Here is a 21,970-nt window from a genome sequence, read left to right on the forward strand (position 1 = left end):
GAAATAAAAATCCTAGACCTTAATGTAGCTTACATTGTTGTGTAGGATATAGCAATATATGATAAGTAAAATATGTAGTACGTTAGATGCTGATAAGGGCTGAAGAGATAAATATAGCAGGGAAGGGGAGAGGAAGCAACAAAGAAGTTACAAGTTTATATAGGGTGTCTAGGGAGTGCTTCATTGATAGGACATTTGATTAAAAATCTAAGTGAGGCCAAGGCAGGAGGATCTCTTGAGCCCAGGAGTTTGAGAGCAGCCTGGACAACATAGTGAGACCCTGTCTCTACAAAAAATACACAGTAAGCCAGGCACGGTAGTGTGCGCCTGTGATCCCAGCTACATGGGAGGCTGAGGTGGGAGGATCGCTTGAGCCTGGGAGGTTGAGACTGCAGTGAGCCATGATTGCTTCACTGCACTCTAGCTTGGGTGACAGAGTGAGACCATATCTTAAAAAAAAAAAAAAAAAAAAAGTTAGTGTATTTGCTGTTATCTGGGATAAGTGCAATCCATGCATGGAGAATGGCAAGTGCAAAGACCCTGAGGCATGAGTGTCCCTGGAATATTTCAGAAATAGCAAGGAGGTTAGTGTGGCTGTAGTGGAGTGACTAAGAGAAGTGAGAGAAGAGGTCAGAGAAGTCAGAAGGGAACCAGATTATGTAAGGCATTGTGAGGAATTTGGCTCCTATTTTTAATGAGATAGGAAGACATTTAAGGGTTTTGAGCAGGGGAATGACATGATCTGATTTAGATTTTTAGCAGAGTCACTCTGGCTGCTTGATTGAGAATAGACTGAAAGCAGGACAAGGCTAGAGGCAGGAAGACCAACCAGGAAGCTGTTGACATAATTTAGCAAAATGTGATAGTGGCTGGACTGTGATTGAAGCAGATGAAGAATGGTGAGATTCTGAGTATTTGAAAAGGGGATTCAAAGATAGATCAGATGTGGAGTGTGAGAGACAAGAAGGAAGTAATAATTATTCCAGGTTTGTTTTGCTTCAAGTAGCTGGGACTACAGGTGTATGCCACCGTGCCTGGCAGATTCCAAGTTTTTAATTTGAGCAACTGGACTAATAGAATGACAATTAAGACAGAGAAGACTGCAGGAGGGGAAGTTCAGTTTTAAACATATGAAACGTTATCTTTTCAACAACCAGTTGGATGTGTTGAAGAGGTAATTGGACAAGGAGGCCTGGAGCTCAGAGGGAAAAGTCTAGGCCAGAGATTTAAATTGCAGACTCATAAGCAGACAGATAGTATTCTAAACCATGAGTCTAGATGAGGTCATTAAGTGGGTGAATGTAGCTAGAAAACAGGTCCAAGGACTCACGGAGCCTACCAGCATTTAGAGATCAGGGATATGAGGTAAAAACACCAAAAGAAACTAAGAAGAGCTCAAAGTGTGTTGTTTTGTGCTGTCGTCCTTCATTGCTTCTTTTCTACCATTTGCAATATTTGCTCTTGAACTTTCTTTCCCTCTGTTTCCCAGGGTCATTTATCTGGTCCTTCCAGTTATATAATGTTCTATTTTGTTTTTGTAAAAATCTTTACTTAGTCTTCTTTCACTTGCTTGGGTCACGGTTCCCAACTTTGCAAATTTGTATTTTCACCTCTTTTATGTTTATTAAAGTTATGCTTAACGCTCTTTTTATGAAATACTAATTGTGTAGAAAGTTGCAAGGAAGCAAAGATGTCATCTGTAATCCTGCCACCTGGAGGCTAATTGCTGTAAACATTTTGGCATCTTTTCTCTCTTTTTTTGTTCATTTGATTTATATGGTTAACATCATGTGGAAAGTAAAAGTGTATGTTTGCTGATGTTTTGCTTAAAAACATGAAAATTTTTCCCATGACAATTAAAACTTAACATATTCCCCAAGTTTATTTTAAAAGTTTAAGCCCACAGAAGAAATGAAAGAATATACAGTTGTTCTGTGTGTGTGTGTGTGTGTTGTACTTTTTTGGGGGGATGAATTGTTTAAAACTATGTTGCAGACATCAGATTTCTCCTTCATATGATGTCCCCTTAAATACTTCAGTATTCATCCCCTAAGAATAAGTACATTATTCTATATAATCATAGTACCATTATCACACTTAAGAAAGTAATAATTCCATTACAGTTCAGATTTTCCCAGTTGTCTCAAAGATGTCTTTTATCTTGTTTTATTGATTAGTTGGTTGATTGGATCTAAGATCCAATTCAGGTTCACATTTTGTATTTGTTTGTTTCACGCTTTTCTTCTTTTGGAGACAGACTCTTTTTCTGTTGCCCAGGCTGGAGTGCAGTAGGGCAGTCTCGGCTTACTGCAACCTCCACCTCCTGTGTTCAAGCGATTCTCCTGCTTCAGCCTCCCAAGTGGCTGGGACTACAGGCACATGCCACCACACTGGTTAATTTTTTTTTTTTTTTTTTTTGAGACAGAGTCTCGCCCTGTCTCCCAGGCTGGAGTGCAGTAGCGTGATCTTGGCTCACTGCAACCTCCGATTCCCGGGTTCAAGCGATTCTCCTGCCTTAGCCTCCCCAGTAGCTGGGACTACAGGTGCGTGCCACCACGCCTGGCTAATTTTTTGTATTTTTAGTAGAGACAGGGTTTCACCTTGTTAGCCAGGATGGTCTCAATCTTCTGACCTCGTGATCCGCCTGCTTTGGCCTCCCAAAGTGCTGGGATTACAGATGTGAGCCACCGTGCCCAGCCTAATTTTCGTATTTTTAGTAGAGACGGGGTTGCACCATGTTGGCCATGCTGGTTTTGAACTCCTAACCTTAAATGATCCACCCACTTCGGCCTCCCGAAGTGCTGGGATTACAGGGATAAGCCACTGCGCCTGGCCTTGTTTCAAACATTTTTAATGGTGATATAATATTTTATTAATAGATTATGAAATTATTTAATCATTTCCTTAATGCTGAACTTATAGGTTGTTTCGTTTTTTTTTTTGTTTTTTTTTTTTTGAGGTGGAGTTTTGCTCTGTCGCCCAGGCTGGAGTGCAGTGGCGCGATCTGGGCTCACTGCAAGCTCTGCCTCCCGGGTTCACGCCATTCTCCTGCCTCAGCCTCCTGAGTAGCTGGGACTACAGGCGCCCACCACCAAGCCCGGCTAATTTTTTTGTATTTTTAGTAGAGACGGGGTTTCACCATGTTAGCCAGGATGGTCTTGATCTCCTGATCTCGTGATCCTCCCTCCTTGGCCTCTCAAAGTGTTGGGATTACAGGCGTGAGCCACCGTGCCTGGTCGGTGTTAACTTATTTTAAAAATATGTAGAGTTTGCTTGTGCCCAGTAGTTCAAGGCTGCAGTAAGCTGTGATCGTGCCACTGCACTTTAGCCTGGGAGTCAGACTCTGTCTCTCTTTTTTTTTTTTTTGAGACAGAGTCTCGCTCTGTCACCAGGCTGGAGTGCAGTGGTGCAATCTCGACTCACTGCAACCTTCGCCTCCTGGGTTCAAGCAATTTTCCTGTCTCAGCCTCCTGAGTAGATGGGACTACAGGTGCGTGCCACCACACCCAGCTAATTTTTGTATTTTTAGTAGAGACGGGGCTTCACCATGTTAGCCAGCATGGTCTCGATCTCTTGACCTCGTGATCTGCCTGCCTCTGCCTCCCAAAGTGCTGGGATTACAGGTGTGAGCCACCGTGCCCGGCCCAGACTCTGTGTCTTAAAAAAATAAGTAAAAAATAAAAAGTGTGTGTGTGTGTATGTATTTATATACATATATAAGCTCTTTACCTGAATTTTGTTTGGACTCTGTGATTCTATATATGTATTTTAAGTTTTTTACTAAAATACTTCTGTGAACTTTTAAAAAGTTTTTTGAGCCCTTTCTCTGCTCATGCAATGCATATCTTCGCTTGTCACTTGTCAGTAATTCTTCTGAATGCAAGATTTTTCTACCTCTTCTCAAAAATATAAAATTCGAGTATGTTGGTGCCTTATTTTTTCTTTACTTAATTCTGTATAGGATGTTGAATTGTTAATCTTTGAGGTGCTTTTTGTAGAAAGAAGCACTATAAAGGTGAGGTATTTTACTTTTTCAAGTTTGGCTAAGAGATGGTTGGTATGTGTCGGGGGTCAGAGTGCTTTGATTAAAATGTCCCAAACTATCTGGGAACACATGATTATATCCTTCTGCTGTGTAGTGTTCTGGGAATGTCAGTGGAATCTGCTCCTGCTGTGGAGGAAGAGAAGGGAGAAGAGTTGGAACAGAAGGAGAAAGAGAAGGAAGAAGATACTTCGGGCAATACTACACATTACCTTGGTGCTGAAGGTAGCCTTGTGCCTTTTTCAGAATAATAGACTGTTCTAACTTCCTTTGACATGATTGTGCAGATGTCTAAATTTCTTCTCTTTTATTAGGTTGCAGATTTCTCATAATTAAATTGAGAGTCATTAATAAATTTGCTAGTAATTTAAAATGTTCCACCTGATTTGGTGTTCAGGAATTTGTAGTTCATTGGTTAGCCCCCTTTCTGCATATTGAGTTTTCTTCCTGTTGTATTCATTTGTTTTTCAAATATTTTTGGAATGTGTACTTTGTGGAGTGGAAGTACAATCTGAATTGCTGTGACTGTGGGTGTAGTTTATGATGTACCTTTAGAAAGCAGACGTAGTCTACTTATAAGATTTTATAGTATGAAGTATTGTTACTTTATTACACATTTTCCCGCTTCATCTTTAATGCACTTATTTTTTTTTTATTTTTTATTTATTTTTTTGAGACGGAGTCTTGCTCTGTTGCCCAGGTTACAGTGCAGTGGCGTGATCTTGGCTCACTGAAAGCTCCACCTCCTGGGTTCAAGCCATTCTTGTGCTTCAGCCTCCCAAGTAACCACAATTACAGGTGTGCGCCACCACACCTGGCTAATTTTTGTATTTTTAGTAGAGATGGGGTTTCACCATGTTGGCCAGGCTGGTCTTGACCCCCTGACCTCAAGTGATTCACCCACCTTGGCCTCCCAAATGCCGGGATTACAGGTGTGAGCCACCATGCTCGGCCACATTTATTTTTTATTTTTGAAAAATTTGGGGGGTGCACAGGACTTTGATGTGAAGGACTTAATGGGACCGTCCTTTGCTGAGGACAGCAGCTTGTACATTGCATAATGTTGTGGGATGATACCTAATTTCTTGGCATTTTGTTCCTAGATACTGCCTCGTCACAGTTGGGCTTTGGGGTTCTGGAACTCTCCCAGAGCCAGGATGTTGAGGAAAATACTGTGCCATATGAAGTGGACAAAGAGCAGCTACAATCAGTAACTACCAACTCTGGTTATACCAGGCTATCTGATGTGGATGCTAATACTGGTATGAAACATGTTTTCTGGCATTTGGAGTTGTTGTGTTTTCTCCCATACTAGAGGTAGTTATTTTTTCCTTGATAAGTTTTGTAGCTATCCAGATTAATATAATCTAAGTAATTTAGTAAGGTTGAAGAGTTTTCTGGTAAATACTTGTCAATTGTTGGTTTGTGGGCCGAGGTTTTCTTGAAGTTATTGGTGACTTTCCTTTATAGACTGATGGCTGTATATATTTGTAAATTGGACTTTTGTTAAAATCTTTGCTTTTTAAGAAACATCTGGGACTGTATCTAGTATTTTGAAAAATTATCTCCTTCCTGTCATTTTATAAAACTCTCAGGAATTAAGCATGAAGAACAGTCCAATGAAGATATCCCCATAGCAGAACAGTCCAGCAAGGACATCCCTGTGACAGCACAGCCCAGTAAGGATGTACATGTTGTAAAAGAGCAAAATCCACCACCTGCAAGGTAAGCCGAACTTTCTAAAAAGGATTTACAGGTTTTGCTTTAGGGTTATACTAATTTCATTTTACCAGATGAAAACATTTTTAGAAATCGTTGATTTTTAAATTATTTTCCCCTTGTACTGGGCATACTTGTGGTCCATTAGAAACATTGATTATTGGGGTGGAGCCAAGATGGCCGAATAGGAACAGCTCTGGTCTACAGCTCCCAGCCTGAATGACACAGAAGATGGGTGATTTCTGCATTTCCATTTGAGGTACCGGGTTCATCTCACTAGGGAGTGCCAAACAGTGGGTGCAGGACAGTCGGTGCAGTGCACTGTGCGTGAGCTGAAGCAGGGCGAGGCATTGCCTCACTCGGGAAGCGCAAGGGGTCAGGGAGTTCCCTTTCCTAGTCAAAGAAAGGGGTAACAGATGGCACCTGGAAAATCGGGTCAGTCTCACCCTAATACTGCGCTTTTCCAACGGGCCTGGAAAACGGCACACCAGGAGATTGTGTCCCGCACCTGGCTCAGAGGGTCCTATGCCCACGGAGTCTCGCTGATTGCTAGCACAGCAGTCTGAGATCAAGCTGCAAGGCGGCAGCCAGGCTGGGGGAGGGGCGCCAGCCATTGCCCAGGCTTGCTTAGGTAAACAAAGCAGCCAGGAAGCTCGAACTGGGTTTAGCCCACCACAGCTCAAGGAGGCCTGCCTGCCTCTGTAGGCTCCACCTCTGGGGGCAGGGCACAGACAAACAAAAATTCAGCAGGAACCTCTGCAGACTTAAATGTCCTTGTCTGACTGACAGCTTTGAAGAGAGTAGTGGTTCTCCCAGCATGCAGCTGGAGATCTGAGAACAGACAGACTGCCTCCTAAAGTGGGTCGCTCACCCCCGAGCAGCCTAACTGGGAGGCATCCCCCAGTAGGGACAGACTGACACCTCACTCGGCCGGGTACTCCTCTGAGACAAAACTTCCAGAGGAACTATCAGACAGCTGAATTTGTGGTCTCACGAAAATCCGCTGTTCTGCAGCCACCGCTGCTGACACCCAGCCAAACAGGGTCTGGAGTGGACCTCTGGAAAACTCCAACAGACCTGCAGCTGAGGATCCTGTCTGGTAGAAGGAAAACTAACAAACAGAAAGGACATCCACACCAAAAACCCATCTGTACATCACCATCATCAAAGACCAAAAGTAGATAAAACCACAAAGATGGGGAAAACACAGAGCAGAAAAACTGGAAACTCTAAAAAGCAGAGCACCTCTCCTCCTCCAAAGGAACGCAGTTCCTCACCAGCAACAGAACAAAGCTGGATGGAGGATGACTTTGACGAGTTGAGAGAACAAGGCTTCAGACGATCAAAGTACTCCGAGCTACGGGAGGAAATTCAAAACAATAGCAAAGAAGTTAAAAACTTTGAAAAAAAATTAGACGAATGGATAACTAGAATAACCAATGGAGAGAAGGGCTTAAAGGAGCTGATGGAGCTGAAAGCGAAGTATCGAGAACTACGCGAAGCTTGCAGAAGCCTCGGTAGCCGATGCGATCAACTGGAAGAAAGGGTATCAGTGATGGAAGATGAAATGAATGAAATGAAGTGAGAAGGGAAGTTTAGAGAAAAAAGAATAAAAAGAAACGAACAAAGCCTCCAAGAAATTTGGGACTATGTGAAACGACCAAACCTACGTCTGATTGGTGTACCTGAAAATGACGGGGAGAATGGAACCAAGTTGGAAAACACTCTGCAAGATATTATCCAGGAGAACTTCCCCAATCTAGCAAGGCAGGCCAACATTCAGATTTAGGAAATACAGAGAACGCCACAAAGATACTCCTCGAGAAGAGCAACTCCAAGACACATAATTGTCAGATTCACCAAAGTTGAAATGAAGGAAAAAATGTTAAGGGCAGCCAGAGAGAAAGGTCGGGTTACCCACAAAGGGAAGCCCATCAGACTAACAGCTGATCTCTCGGCAGAAACGCTACAAGCCAGAAGAGAGTGGGGGCCAATATTCAACATTCTTAAAGAAAAGAATTTTCAATCCAGAATTTCATATCCAGCCAAACTAAGCTTCATAAGTGAAGGAGAAATAAAATACTTTACAGACAAGCAAATGCTGAGTGATTTTGTCACCACCAGGCCTGCCCTAAAAGAGCTCCTGAAGGAAGCACTAAACATGGAAAGGAACAACCGGTACCAGCCCCTGCAAAAACATGCCAAATCATAAAGACCATCGAAACTAGGAAGAAACTGCATCAACAAACGAGCAAAATAGCCAACTAACATCATAATGACAGGATCAAATTCACACATAACAATATTAACTTTAAATGTAAATGGGCTAAATGCTCCAATTAAAAGACACAGACTGGCAAACTGGATAAGGAGTAAAGACCCATCAGTGTGCTGTATTCAGGAAACCCATCTCACGTGCAGAGACACACATAGACTCAAAATAAAGGGATGGAGGAAGATCTATCAAGCAAATGGAAAACAAAAAAAGGCAGGGGTTGCAATCCTAGTCTCTGATAAAATAGACTTTAAACCGACAAAGTTCAAAAGAGACAAAGAAGGCCATTACATAATGGTAAAGGGATCAATTCAACAAGAAGAGCTAACTATCCTAAATATATATGCACCCAACACAGGAGCACCCAGATTCATGAAGCAAGTCCTGAGTGACCTACAAAGGGACCTAAACTCCCACACAATAATAATGGGAGATTTTAACACCCCACTGTCAACATTAGACAGATCAGTGAGACAGAAAGTTAACAAGGATATCCAGGAATTGAACTCAGCTCTGCACAAAGTGGACCTAATAGACATCTACAGAACTCTCCACCCCAAATCAACAGAATATACATTTTTTTTCGGCACCACACCACACCTATTCCAAAATTGAACACATAGTTGGAAGTAAAGCTCTCCTCAGCAAATGTAAATGAACAGAAATTATAACAAACTGTCTCTCAGACTACAGTGCAATCAAACTAGAACTCAGGATTAAGAAACTCACTCAAAACCGCTCAACTACATGGAAACCGAACAACCTGCTCCTGAATGACTATTGGGTACATAATGAAATGAAGGCAGAAATAAAGATGTTCTTTGAAACCAATGAGAACAAAGACACAACATACCAGAATCTCTGGGACACATTCAAAGCAGTATGTAGAGGGAAATTTATAGCACTAAATGCCCACAAGAGAAAGCAGGAAAGCTCCAAAATTGACACCCTAACATCACAATTAAAAGAACTAGAAAAGCAAGAGCAAACACATTCAAAACCTAGTAGAAGGCTAGAAACAACTAAAATCAGAGCAGAACTGAAAGAAATAGAGACACAAAAAACCCTTCAAAAAATTAATGAATCCAGGAGCTGGTTTTTTGAAAAGATCAACAAAATTGATAGACCGCTAGCAAGACTAATAAAGAAGAAAAAAGAGAAGAATCAAATAGATGCAATAAAAAATGAAAAAGGGGATATCACCACCGATCCCACAGAAATACAATCTACCATCAGAGAATACTACAAACACCTCTATGCAAATAAACTAGAAAATCTAGAAGAAATGGATAAATTCCTCGACAAATACACCCTCCCAAGACTAAACCAGGAAGAAGTTGAATCTCTGAATAGACCAATAACAGGCTCTGAAATTATGGCAATAATCAATAGCTTACCAACCAAAAAGAGTCCAGGACCTGATGGATTCACAGCCGAATTCTACCAGAGGTAGAAGGAGGAACTGGTACCATTCCTTCTGAAACTATTCCAATTGATAGAAAAAGAGAGAATCCTCTCTAACACATTTTATGAGGCCAGCATCGTCCTGATACCAAAGCCTGCAGAGACATAACCAAAAAAGAGAATTTCAGACCAATATCCTTGATGAACATTGATGCAAAAATCCTCAATAAAATACTGGCAAACCGAATCCAGCAGCACATCAAAAAGCTTATACACCATGATCAAGTGGGCTTCATCCCTGGGATGCAAGGCTGGTTCAACATACGCAAATCAATAAATGTAATCCAGCATATAAACAGAACCAAAGACAAAAGCCACATGATTATCTCAATAGATGGCAGAAAAGGCCTTTGACAAAATTCAGCAACCCTTCATGCTAAAAACTCTCAGTAAATTAGGTATTGATGGGACATATCTCAAAATAATAAGAGCTATCTATGACAAACCCACAGCCAATATCATACTGAATGGGCAAAAACTGGAAGCATTCCCTTTGAAAACTGGCACAAGACAGGGATGCCCTCTCTCACCACTCCTATTCAACATAGTGCTGGAAGTTCTGGCCAGGGCAATCAAGCAGGAGAAGGAAATAAAGGGTATTCAATTAGGAAAAGAGGAAGTCAAATTGTCCCTGTTTGCAGATGACATGATTGTATATCTAGAAAACCCCATCGTCTCAGCCCAAAATTTCCTTAAGCTGATTAGCAAGTTCAGCAAAGTCTCAGGATACAAAATCAATGTGCAAAAATCACCAGCATTCTTGTACACCAATCACAGACAAACAGAGAGCCAAATCATGAGTTAACTCCCATTCACAATTGCTTCAAAGAGAATAAAATACTTAGGAATCCAACTTACAAAGGATGTGAAGGACCTCTTCAAGGAGAACTACAAACCACTGCTCAATGAAATAAAAGAGGATACAAACAAACGGAAGAACATTCCACGCTCATGGGTTGGAAGAATCAACATTGTGAAAATGGCCATACTGCCCAAGGTAATTTATAGATTCAATGCCATCCCCATCAAGCTACCAATGACTTTCTTCACAGAATTGGAAAAAACTACTTTAAAGTTCATATGGAACCAAAAAAGAGCCCGCATCGCCAAGTCAATCCTAAGCCAAAAGAACAAAGCTGGAGACATCACACTACCTGACTTCAAACTATACTACAAGGCTACAGTAACCAAAACAGCATGGTACTGGTACCACAACAGAGACATAGATCAATGGAACAGAATAGAGCCCTCAGAAATGATGCCGCATATCTACAACTATCTGATCTTTGACAAACCTGACAAAAACAAGAAATGGGGAAAGGATTCCCTATTTAATAAATGGTGCTGGGAAAACTGGCTAGCCATATGTAGAAAGCTGAAACTGGATCCCTTCCTTACACCTTATACAAAAATTAATTCAAGATGGATTAAAGACTTACATGTTAGACCTAAAACCATTAAAATCCTACAAGAAAACCTAGGCAATACCATTCAGGACATAGGCGTGGGCAAGGACTTCATGTCTAAAACACCAAAAGCAATGGCAACAAAAGCCAAAATTGACAAATGGGATCTAATTAAAGAGCTTCTGCACAGCAAAAGAAACTACCATCAGAGTGAACAGGCAACCTACAGAATGGGAGAATATTTTTGCAACCTACTTATCTGACAAAGGGCTAATATCCAGAATCTACAAAGAACTCAAACAAATTTACAAGAAAAAAACAACCCCATCAAAAAGTGGGCAAAGGACATGAACAGACACTTCTCAAAAGAAGACATTTATGCAGCTAAAAAACACATGGAAAAATGCTCATCGTCACTGGCCATCAGAGAAATGCAAATCAAAACCACAGTGAGATACCATCTCACACCAGTTAGAATGGCCATCATTAAAAAGTCAGGAAACAACAGGTGCTGGAGAGGATGTGGAGAAATAGAAACACTTTTACACTGTTGGTGGGACTGTAAACTAGTTCAACCATTGTGGAAGTCAGTGTGGCGATTCCTCAGGGATCTAGAACTAGAAATACCATTTGACCCAGCCATCCTATTACTGGGTACATACCCAAAGGACTATAAATCATGCTGCTATAAAGACACATGCACACGTATGTTTATTGCGGCACTATTCAGAATAGCAAAGAGTTGGAACCAACCCAAATGTCCAACAACGATAGACTGGATTAAGAAAATGTGGCACATATACACCATGGAATACTATGCAGCCATAAAAAATGATGAGTTCGTGTCCTTTGTAGGGACATGGATGAAACTGGAAAACATCATTCTCAGTAAACTATCGCAAGGACAAAAAACCAAACACCGCATGTTCTGAGTCATAGGTGAGAATTGAACGATGAGAACTCATGGACACAGGAAGGGGAACATCACACTCCGGGGACTGTTGTGGGGTGGGGGGAGGGGGGAGGGACAGCATTAGGAGATATACCTAATGCTAAATGACAGGTTAATGGGTGCAGCAAAACAACATGGCACATGGATACATATGTTACAAACCTGCACATTGTGCACATGTACCCTAAAACCTAAAGTATAATAATAATAATAATAAAAAACATTATTTATGAAGTCCCAAGAATCGTTTTTTGTCTGTCTGTTTGAAACAAAGTCTCACTATGTTGCCCTGGGCTCATGTAATTGATTCTCTGCTCCAGCCTCCCAAGTACTTGGGCCATACTTGACTACTAATCTTAATCTTTAGGCATTCTACAAAGACCTTTTTTTGTTGATTAAAAAAAATTTTTTGTTGTAGAAATGGAGTCTCGCTATGTTGCTCAAGCTGGTCTCGAACTCCTGGGCTCAAGTAATCCTCCTGCCTCAGCTTCCCAAAGTGCTGGGATTAGAGGCGTGAGCCACTCTGCCTAGCCTACAATGATGTTTTAAGGCTGCTCTAAGCATGACTCTGTAATCTTTGGTTGCCCCTCCTCCTTTGTGATCTTTGTCTACAGAGACACTGCTTGTCTGTGGGAGGTCTTCTTAGCCTCTCTGGTGTTATGAAGAGTAACATGAATATTATATTTGAAAGCCTACTGTTTCTATACTTGAGGAGCACCCAGATTGCTTTGGGTTCTCAGGTATCCTGCATCTGGTATTTTATGGTATCGATAGATGTAGGGATTTTCTCAGGTTCTTTAGGCTCTTAACTTGGTAGGAATTGGGGAATGTGCCTCTGCTTCATCTCTAGTGATTTTTATAACCAAAGCTTCGTTATCTCTGGCCAGCAGATGAAGTTTGAATATGGCAGAAGAAAACTGGGATGCTTCCAGTTTGGGATAGGGGATAAATAAACATTCAGTATTGTTTTGTTATTTCCTTCAATGGAAAGAGTGGGGAGTGTCCTAAGCAAAGTTGAATATCAAGAGAAATTGTCTTTCTAATGTAAAACACTCAGCATAACAGTGACTTTTTAGGCTTTTCTTTTAGATGCTGCCTTCCACCTAGTTATGCTGTTCTGTTTACCCTGGGGAGTGGTAGAACAGGTGAACCTCATAAGCCTCTGGAAAGGGGCCAGGGATGAATGTCTTACACGTGTTAGTATTTGTCTGAAGGAGAATTGGTTTGGGGTTTGGGTACATCAAATGGAAAAGGTCAGCAAAAGATGTGTGTGTCACTAGTACAGAGGATAATTCACATCAAATACTTTCCATGGAATGTCATAGTTTGGACTGTTCTCCTTACTGGCATCATTGGGGTCTGGATCAGAATTCTTTATACAGGTCTAGATAACATTATATGTAACAAAAATTCCCCAAGTCACTCATCAGAAATCTTAGAAAGCATGAAGCACAGTATTGAGCAGAGTTGAAGACAGGTATGGGCTGTGTGAGAGAGTGAGACAGGTTTTAAAATGGGCTGAGGACTTTTATCACTATAAAGAGTAGTTTATTTCCCTTTTAATAGATAATTATGTAAATTAGAGCCACTGGAATTTTTGAAATTGTTAAAGGAAAACACACAAAACAGGAAAAGCTTTTTAGTTAAAAGCATTTGAACTTAGGAACTTTTTCTCCTGGTGATACGAATTTCCTAGGTCAGAGGACATGCCTTTTAGCCCCAAAGCATCTCTTGCTGCTATGGAAGCAAAAGAACAGTTATCTGCACAAGAACTTATGGAAAGTGGACTGCAGATTCAGAAGTCACCAGAGCCTGAGGTTTTGTCAACTCAGGAAGACTTGTTTGACCAGAGCAATAAAACAGGTACCAAGAGTGATTTGTCATTACAGCTCTTCTCCAAAGATCTAAACTTTTATTTTAGTTCTGAGGCTACTGGTTAAGTTACAAAGCATTTTATAGGTTTGCAGACTTGTTTGTGATATGGAAGGAAAATGTGTTTCTAGTAATTAGTGAGAAGGGCTTTTTGGGAATAATTTCCATTTAATATTTTGACACAATTTTCTCTCTTTTGGAAATGAGATAGTGAAGAATAGCTAATACAGTAAATTTAGTATTATAGATACTAGCCATTTTCTTCTTTTTCTTTTTTTTTTTTTTGAGATGGAGTCTCACTGTGTCACCCAGGCTGGAGTGCAGTGGTGCAATCTCGGCTCACTGCAAGCTCCGCCTCCTGGGATCATGCCATTCTCCTGCCTCAGCCTCCCTAGTAGCTGGGACTACAGGCACACGCCATCACGCTTGGCTAATTTTTTGTATTTTTAGTAGAGATGGGGTTTCACTGTGTTAGCCATGATGGTCTCGCTCTCCTGACCTCGTGATCCGCCCGCCTTGGCCTCCCAAAGTGCTGGGATTACAGGCGTGAGCCACCACACCTGGCTGCCATTTTCTGTTACATGGCTACTATGTCTTCAAATCTTCAATATGATATTAAGCTTAGGTTTTTCATATTCATCTGGGTAACAGTTTACTAACTTAATCTGTTTATTAGTTAATCTGACACAGATAGGAATTTAAAATCTAGCAGAAAGGACATGAAACTTAAAAGGATATAATTTGTTTCACACCTCTTTAACCTCCACCAGTCTTTCATTCCACAGCCTCAGAGAGCTAGAAAGCTTGAGTTAATTACCAGCGAAACATATTATGTTGGTTGTAAGGAGGGAAGGGAAGAAGGTTATATTCCTTTGCTATGCTGTGATACAGGTTGCTGTGCAAGACATTCAGAGGGTCACTGAGGAACCTTTGTTGGTCTCTTACTAAAGTTATAAGGTTTTATTTAAGAAATTCTTTTACACTGGGATTAATATAGTTGATACTTCATCTATTGCTAAGGGGAAGGGACCAACAAGAGACTCTTCATAGGATAAAACAGTAATGGCTGCTCATAAATCCTTTTACTATTGCATTAGTCTTTTGTATGTCCTTTGAGCAGGCCCAAATCTTGAAAACTGCTGCATTTATAACATCAGGTGTCATGTGCATTTTTTTGACTTCTCCCATCTGTATCATGGCATGAGCTTGACTTCACTTAAGGTAGACGTTGGAATAAAAGGTTCATTTGCTGTTTTTTAATAGAAGCATCACAAGAAAGAAGAGCAGCTAAGCAGAAGTATAAGGATTCTGGCTTTTATTTTATTTATTTATTTATTTATTTATTTATTTATTTATTTTTTGAGATGGAGTCTCCCTCTGTTGCCCAGGCTGGAGTGCAGTGGCGTGATCTCAGCTCACTGCAACCTCTGCCTACCAGGTTCAAGTGATTCTCCTGCCTTAGCCTCCCAAGTAGCTGGGATTACAGGCGCACACCATCACGCTAAGCTAATTTTTGTATTTTTAGTAGAGATGAGGTTTCACCATGTTGGTCCAGCTAGTCTTGAACTCCTGACCTCAGGTGATCTGCCCGCCTCAGCCTCCCAAAGTGCTGGGATTACAGGTGTGAGCCACTGGGCCCATCCAGGATTCTGGCTTTTAATCTCCAAGCTTAGATCATAACAGAAAGGACTAAGGAACTCTTCATCAGCTCTTTATTCAAGAAGCCCATTGCGGGGTTGGTTAATGTTCACTCAAGATTTGTGCTATTGTGGTAGTCCGTTCGTTGTACTATAATTAGAAAACAATTTCTGCCCTTTTGGAATTTCTGCCCTTTTGGAAATATGGAAATATGTTGGAAATATGGATATTACTCTTTGCAGTACTGAATGGCTTTTGGCAGCTCAGTAGTGTCAATCTGAGAAGTAAGTGCAACTGGAATTCCTTTTTTTCAGTATCTTCTGACGGTTGCTCTACTCCTTCAAGGGAGGAAGGTGGGTGTTCTTTGGCTTCCACCCCTGCCACCACTCTGCATCTCCTGCAGCTCTCTGGTCAGAGGTCCCTTGTTCAGGAGAGTCTTTCCACGTAAGTAAGCTTAAAATAGCTTATGCCAAGGCAGTATGTGCCTGGGAGTCTTAGACTAAGGCTGAAAGAGGCTAAACTTGCCTGCTAGTCTAGAATTCTTTTTGAAACCAAATGGTAGAACCTATGCATTAGAGCTTTGGGGATGAAGAACTGTTGAAGGCAGATAAATCTGTTTTCCCATTTGAAAATTTTATAATAGTAGCCCAAAGGTTTCACTAAGAAAGAAAAGGCGCAGTTATTTAGAAAATGTTACACATCCAAAACAAGCATTCTGTTCCTCTGTTTTACTTGCAATTCTTCTCATTTAATAGCAGAGGGTGGAGAATAGGTTGTTAAGTTGACAGTAGTTGGATTTCTTTATCTCTATGTTAGGGCAAAGAGGTTCGCTTGTTGGTTTTTTTTGTTTAAGTTTTCTGATGAAAATGTTCTTGGTCTGACTATTATTAGGCAAAAAAATGGAATAGTTTTTTTTATGTCTCAAATCTGCAAATGAATTTATTTCCTAGCACTGCTCATTTTGCTTTTAAATCATGATGTCCTTGTGTCTGATCATTCACTTTGCCCTTACTCTCTTTTTGAAAAAGTTCTTATTTTACAACAGAAATATCTGGTGTGGGAAGTAGTTATTGAAGTATTTTTGGTTCTTCCACCAGCCTCAGGTTGCTGTTTGGGAGAAGTGCTGATAAGTATCTGAATGCCTTAGATATTTTTTCCTGTTAAAAAGTAAAAAAAAATACAGAAATGCAAAACTGTGGCTGTGGTAAAATAACCTGTGATTCTCTCTTTATATAAAGGAATTCCTCAGATCTTGTTGCTCCTTCTCCTGATGCTTTCCGATCTACTCCTTTTATCGTTCCTAGCAGTCCCACAGAGCAAGAAGGGAGACAAGGTGAGCTCTCTTGATCTGTCTGTTGATCTCAGATTAGAAGAGGAGCAGCTACACTTCTTCTGCCTTGCAAAATGTACTGCTTCTTTGTACTTTAGAATGCTTGTGACCTACACAATTCAGTAGGACTCATGTTTGTCTAACCTTTAGGGATGTGACCTACTGTAAAGTGCTGTCCTCAGTTCTTTGCTTTTCCTTCCTTCCTTTTTTTTTTTGGTCTAACCCTATCCCCCATTCTTTGCTTTTCTAGCACTAATTCTATTGAGATTTCTGTATTGTTGGCTCAATTTTTAAAAAGGCTCTGAAGGAAAAATTTTTGTTTTTAAAGTTGAACTTAAATGAATTAGTATGGGAAAGAACTGGACTTATTAATAATGGCCTAGTTGTTTCTAGCAACATGTGAACACATTTCTGGTGGGAAGGAGCCAGCAATTGTTTCTTGTGGTCCTTATAGGTTATTTTTGCTATTATTAAAATAGTTTTAGCATAAGAGTGGTTAAGAGGTGGTAAAAATTTTAACTTCATTCATTTACTCCTTTGACGACTTAGAGATTTTATATTACTTTATTCACAAGAAAGCTTTCCTTTTCACTTACCTAATTTATCTCATTATTTAAGCTTCTTTTGCTCTGACCTAGTCTCCTATCCATTCAAGATGTTTCTAAATTCCTACGATTTCTACAAAGCTTTTTCTAATAAATTCTATGATTTTCATCTTTTCACTCTTTCATATACAAGTAATGGTATAATAGTTTTATTTATTGAGCACTTAGTATAGGCAAGGCATTGTTCTAAGGGCATTTCTGTGGTTTTTCTCATTGAATCCTCACAAACATCCTAAGAAGGAGGTGTTATTTTTATCCCCATTTTACAGATGAGGAAATGGAGGCATAGAGAGATTTTGCAACTAATGAGATGTAGAAGCAGAGCTTGAACTCAGGCAGCTGCCTCCAGAGCCTGTGCCCTTATCTGTCATGTATATGCCTCCTATTATATCCTTTCTCTGCTCTTCAGTAATGTAAAACATAGACATTTAACAGTTTTTCAAATGTAATTTATCAGTAATAGAATTTGATCTTAGGCTTTCTTCTGCTACAAAGTTTGTCTCTGGCTGTTTCTCTTAAAATCAGTTGTAGGTATCCAAATGGACTAATATCAATCTAAGCATAACATGATTAGGTGAATTAATTCTACAAAATCCCAAGTAATACAAGTTAAGTTTGGTTAATTCTTAGAACAGTTTCTTTTCTCTTTTATCTGTAGTGTGAACATCGAAAAAATATAAAAATAATTATATTAAATATACTTTCTCAGGCTGGGCACGGTGGCTCATGCCTGTAATCCCAATACTTTGGGAGGCCAAGGTGGGCAGATCACCTGAGGTCAGGAGTTCGAGACCAGCCTGGCCACCATGGTGAAACCCTGTCTGTACTAAAAATATAAAAAATTAGCTGGGTGTGGTGACAGATGCCTGTAATCCCAGCTACTCAGGAGACTGAGGCAGGAGAATCACTTGAACCTGGGAGGCGGAGGTTGCAGTGAGCCAAGGTGGCACCACTGCATCCCAGCCTGGACAACAGAGCGAGACCCTGTCTCAAAAAAAAAAAATGCTTTCTCCCTGATTGTAAACAGTCAATATTCATTGTAGAAAGTTTGTTAAGTGTATAGGAAATTAATGAAAATAAAAATCACCTGTGATACTACACTCCAGATACAGTTACAACTAGTATATTTGGATATATTTCAGTTTTCAATGCATAAACTATTTTTACATAATTGGCATCATGTTGTGTATATGACTCAGTTTTCTTTTTTTATGTTAACAGTGTATTTTTCCTTGTCAGTTATATTTTAGATTTAATGCATTTGCTTAATATGTACATCAGTGTTTGTGAAACTATATGTGCTTTTTGTATTTATTTGTTTTTTTGCTTTTCTCTTAGATTATTAACCTAAAGACTTTTTTATATGTAGTGCCTATAACAGTAGGTTTTTAATGTGCTTTGTCATGGCAAGAAAGTTCAAAAGGTGCAACAAAAATACTTAGCACAGCTATGGTAGTATATTAAAGGCCTGTAGCACTGGATCCCAAATTAGGTGTAGACTGGTAAGGTTGAGACTAAGCTAAGCAGCAAGGCTGGGTATTGAGGTTGCAGTTTGGGTAGCTGGTAGCATGAATGTGAATTACGGGGAAAAGGTAAATGTTGTTAGTAGTTTGTGAGTGGTCTAGAGGAAGCCTGGTTGGGGTCAAGTTGTAAGATAGGGGATAAAAATGATGAATCAAATACTTAGCTAGCTAGGCTGACTCTAAGCAAGGTCCTGATAGCCTACAGGGGGGTAGTATACTATGGGAAAGCAGTATTTGTGTTTTGTGTGTGTGTATTCCCTCCTAATTTGTGTCAGCATTAGTGTCTTCTCTTTCTTAGTTCTTTGATAAATCAGTGCTGATTGGCATTGATAGATTTTTTTTCTTCATCTGTATTTGTACAGGCATCCATCTCTCTGCATTTAGCAATTGTTAATGCAAATATGAGTTCATAAATATGAATTATAGATACTGTATTTACCTAAAGTGGTGACAAGTTCACTGTCTTTCAAGGCCTGTGGTAGAATATATGATGGTTAAATTAGGTACCAGTAGTTTGGGCTTTTCTACAGGAAATGTGAAAAACTGTGCTATAAAATCAGGAAAGGAGCCAAGTTAATTTAACATTTCTTATGAATGGGTGGGTAGCCCCAGATACATCCAGTTTTGATCTATATCTAAAAATAGGAGCTCGGACTGCTCCACCAACCAAAGGAAGTATTGGTAGATTGCTAGGACCCAATCTACTATTATTGCGTCAGCTTTTCTGAAAAATTATATCACTATTTTTTTAGAGTGAAAATGTCTGTAATATAATTGTTATTAGTGGTTTTGGAACATGAGTAATATTGATGAGTGATATTTCTCAATTTGTTTTTCCTGTTTTAAACCAGATAAGCCAATGGACATGTCAATGTTATCTGAAGGAGGAGGAGAGCCTTTTCAGAAGAAACTTCAAAGTGATGAACCAGTGGAGTTAGAAAACCCCCGTCTCCCGCCTGAGTCCACTGTGTCACCACAAGCCTCAACACCAATATCTCAGAGCACACCAGTCTTCACTCCTGGGTCACTTCCTATCCCATCCCAGCCTCAGTTTTCTCATGTGAGTATTGTAAAAAGAGTTGTTTCTCCTAACATATTTTTTTAAAGCAGCATTATTGGCGTATAATTTACATACCATAAAATTCACATGTTTTAAATGTACAATTTTGTGATATTTTAGTCAATTTACAGAGTTGTGAAGCTGTCATCACAAAGCAGTTTTAGAACAGTTCCAAAGTCACCTAACATCTTGATTTTTTTATGTTTAAACTTTTTACAATGTCTTTAAACTTTCTGAAAATGTTACTGCAAAATTGCAAAGGGACATAAGTCATTATTCTACCTTAACACAACTGTTACTGTAATTTTTGTCTTTCCACATGCTTATGGTTTTTTTTAATAAATTTTTTTGCCCATGACACAGCCTCAGAAGGTCCTGACGATATGTGCCCCCACATGCGTATGTTTTTTAAAAAAAGGTGTTTATATAGCACAACTTTAATTTTCTTTTTCCAGTTAACATTGTGTCATAATAATTCTCAGTGTTATATTGTTTTCACTTATCCTTTCAAAAGTCGTGTATTATTTCTCTAAGTAGATGTGATCTCAGTACAGGATCGTTCCTATACTTAGGGTATCAAGATGGTTTTTAGTTTTCCAATGTGTATTTTCTTGTAAAAGCAAGGGAAAACTATTAATTTGTATAATTTTAAATTTAAATATTTAAAGAAATGAAATTCAGGTTTCATAGTGAGTTGAAAATCCTTAAATCTAAATGACTGTATTATATATTCAATCTAAATACCTATTCTTCTAAGACCTTAAGTGGGGGAATTATTGTAGTTTTATTGGGAGAACTTATTTTACCCCTTTCAGTTTGCAGGTGTTAAAACAAGAGTTTGTATTTAAAAGTAAAATTTGAAAATGAATAGTAATGAACTGTAAATTTAGTGAGGAGGGGACAGTAGGAAGAAAGAAATTGATTTGTTTTCTGGAGTTTTAAAACTTGTTAAAGGATTTCATTTTATGCAGTTCATTAGAATTTGGTGACGTTATTAAAAATGAGGACTCTAGAGTCAGAACTTCCTGGACTCGCTCCTGGCTCTGTGATTACTACCTTTGTGACCAATTGAAATTGAATCTTAGAGTGCTCATCAGTCAAATGGTGGGGATATTGATACTGTCTACTTCATAGGATGTTTATGAAAGGTTGAGTTAATATATATAAAATGCCTAGACTAGTGCCTTGCACTTGGTAAATACTGCATATAAGGGTAGCTGTTGCTGGCAGTGAAAGGGTTAAAACAAGGTTACCTAGAGGTGAAATGGATGTTCAAACCATACATCATTTTCTTTAGCTTTTTTTTTTTTTTTTTGAGACAGGATCTTGGTCTGTTGCCCAGGCTGGAGTGCAGTGGTGCAACCATGGCTCACTGCAGCCTTGACTTTCCAGTCTCAAGTGATCCTCCCACCTCAGCCTCCCAAGTAGCTGGAACTACAGGCACGTGGCACCATGCCCAACTAATTTCTTAATTTTTCTTATAGAGACGGGGTATCACTATGTTGCCAGGGCTGTTCTTAAACTCTTGGGCTCAAGCAATCCTCCTGTCTCAGCCTCCCAGTGGGTTGAGATTATAGGTGTGGGCCACGCGCCTGGCCTTCTTTAGCTTTTATTTTTCTAAGTTATATGTGAACATAGCTGGGCATGGTGGGGCATGCCTGTAATCTCAGCTGCTCAGGAGATTGAGGTGGGAGGAGCATTTGAACCTAGGAGTTGAGAACAGCTTGGGCAGAAATAGCAAGACCCTGTCTCAAAAAAAAAAAGTTATAAATCTGGCCAGGCGTGGTGGCTCATGCCTGTAATCCCAGCACTTTGGGAGGCCGAGGCAGGCGATTCACTTGAGACCAGGAGTTCAAGACCAGCATGGCCAGCACAGTGAAACCCAGTATCTACCAAAAAATACAAAAATTAGCCGGGCATGATGGCACGCACCTGTAGTCCCAGCTATTTGGAAGGCTGAGGCAGGAGAATCACTTGAACCCAGGAGGCAGAGGTTACAGTGAGCTGAGATCGTGCCACTGCGCTGCAGCCTGGGCAACAGTGAGACCCTGTCTTAAAAAAAAAAAAAAGAGTTTAAGAATGAG

The 21,970-nt window shown here is 39.9% G+C and overlaps 1 protein-coding gene across 3 annotated transcripts in view; it reads left to right on the top strand.

The window, feature by feature from the left end:
• The window catches only part of TP53BP1 (tumor protein p53 binding protein 1), a 111,549-nt gene that overhangs the window by 26,181 nt on the left and 63,398 nt on the right, over window positions 1-21,970 (top strand). For all 3 annotated transcript variants that reach the window (XM_030814210.1, XM_030814209.1, XM_030814211.1), the window contains exons 5-11: window positions 4,140-4,267; window positions 5,146-5,304; window positions 5,638-5,767; window positions 13,555-13,721; window positions 15,683-15,812; window positions 16,607-16,701; window positions 19,678-19,886. In XM_030814210.1, coding sequence (XP_030670070.1) covers window positions 4,140-4,267; window positions 5,146-5,304; window positions 5,638-5,767; window positions 13,555-13,721; window positions 15,683-15,812; window positions 16,607-16,701; window positions 19,678-19,886 — 1,018 coding nt within the window. The remainder of the gene's footprint in view (window positions 1-4,139; window positions 4,268-5,145; window positions 5,305-5,637; window positions 5,768-13,554; window positions 13,722-15,682; window positions 15,813-16,606; window positions 16,702-19,677; window positions 19,887-21,970) is intronic.

Source organism: Nomascus leucogenys, chromosome 6 (assembly GCF_006542625.1).
Source record: "Nomascus leucogenys isolate Asia chromosome 6, Asia_NLE_v1, whole genome shotgun sequence".
Lineage (NCBI taxonomy): Eukaryota > Metazoa > Chordata > Mammalia > Primates > Hylobatidae > Nomascus > Nomascus leucogenys.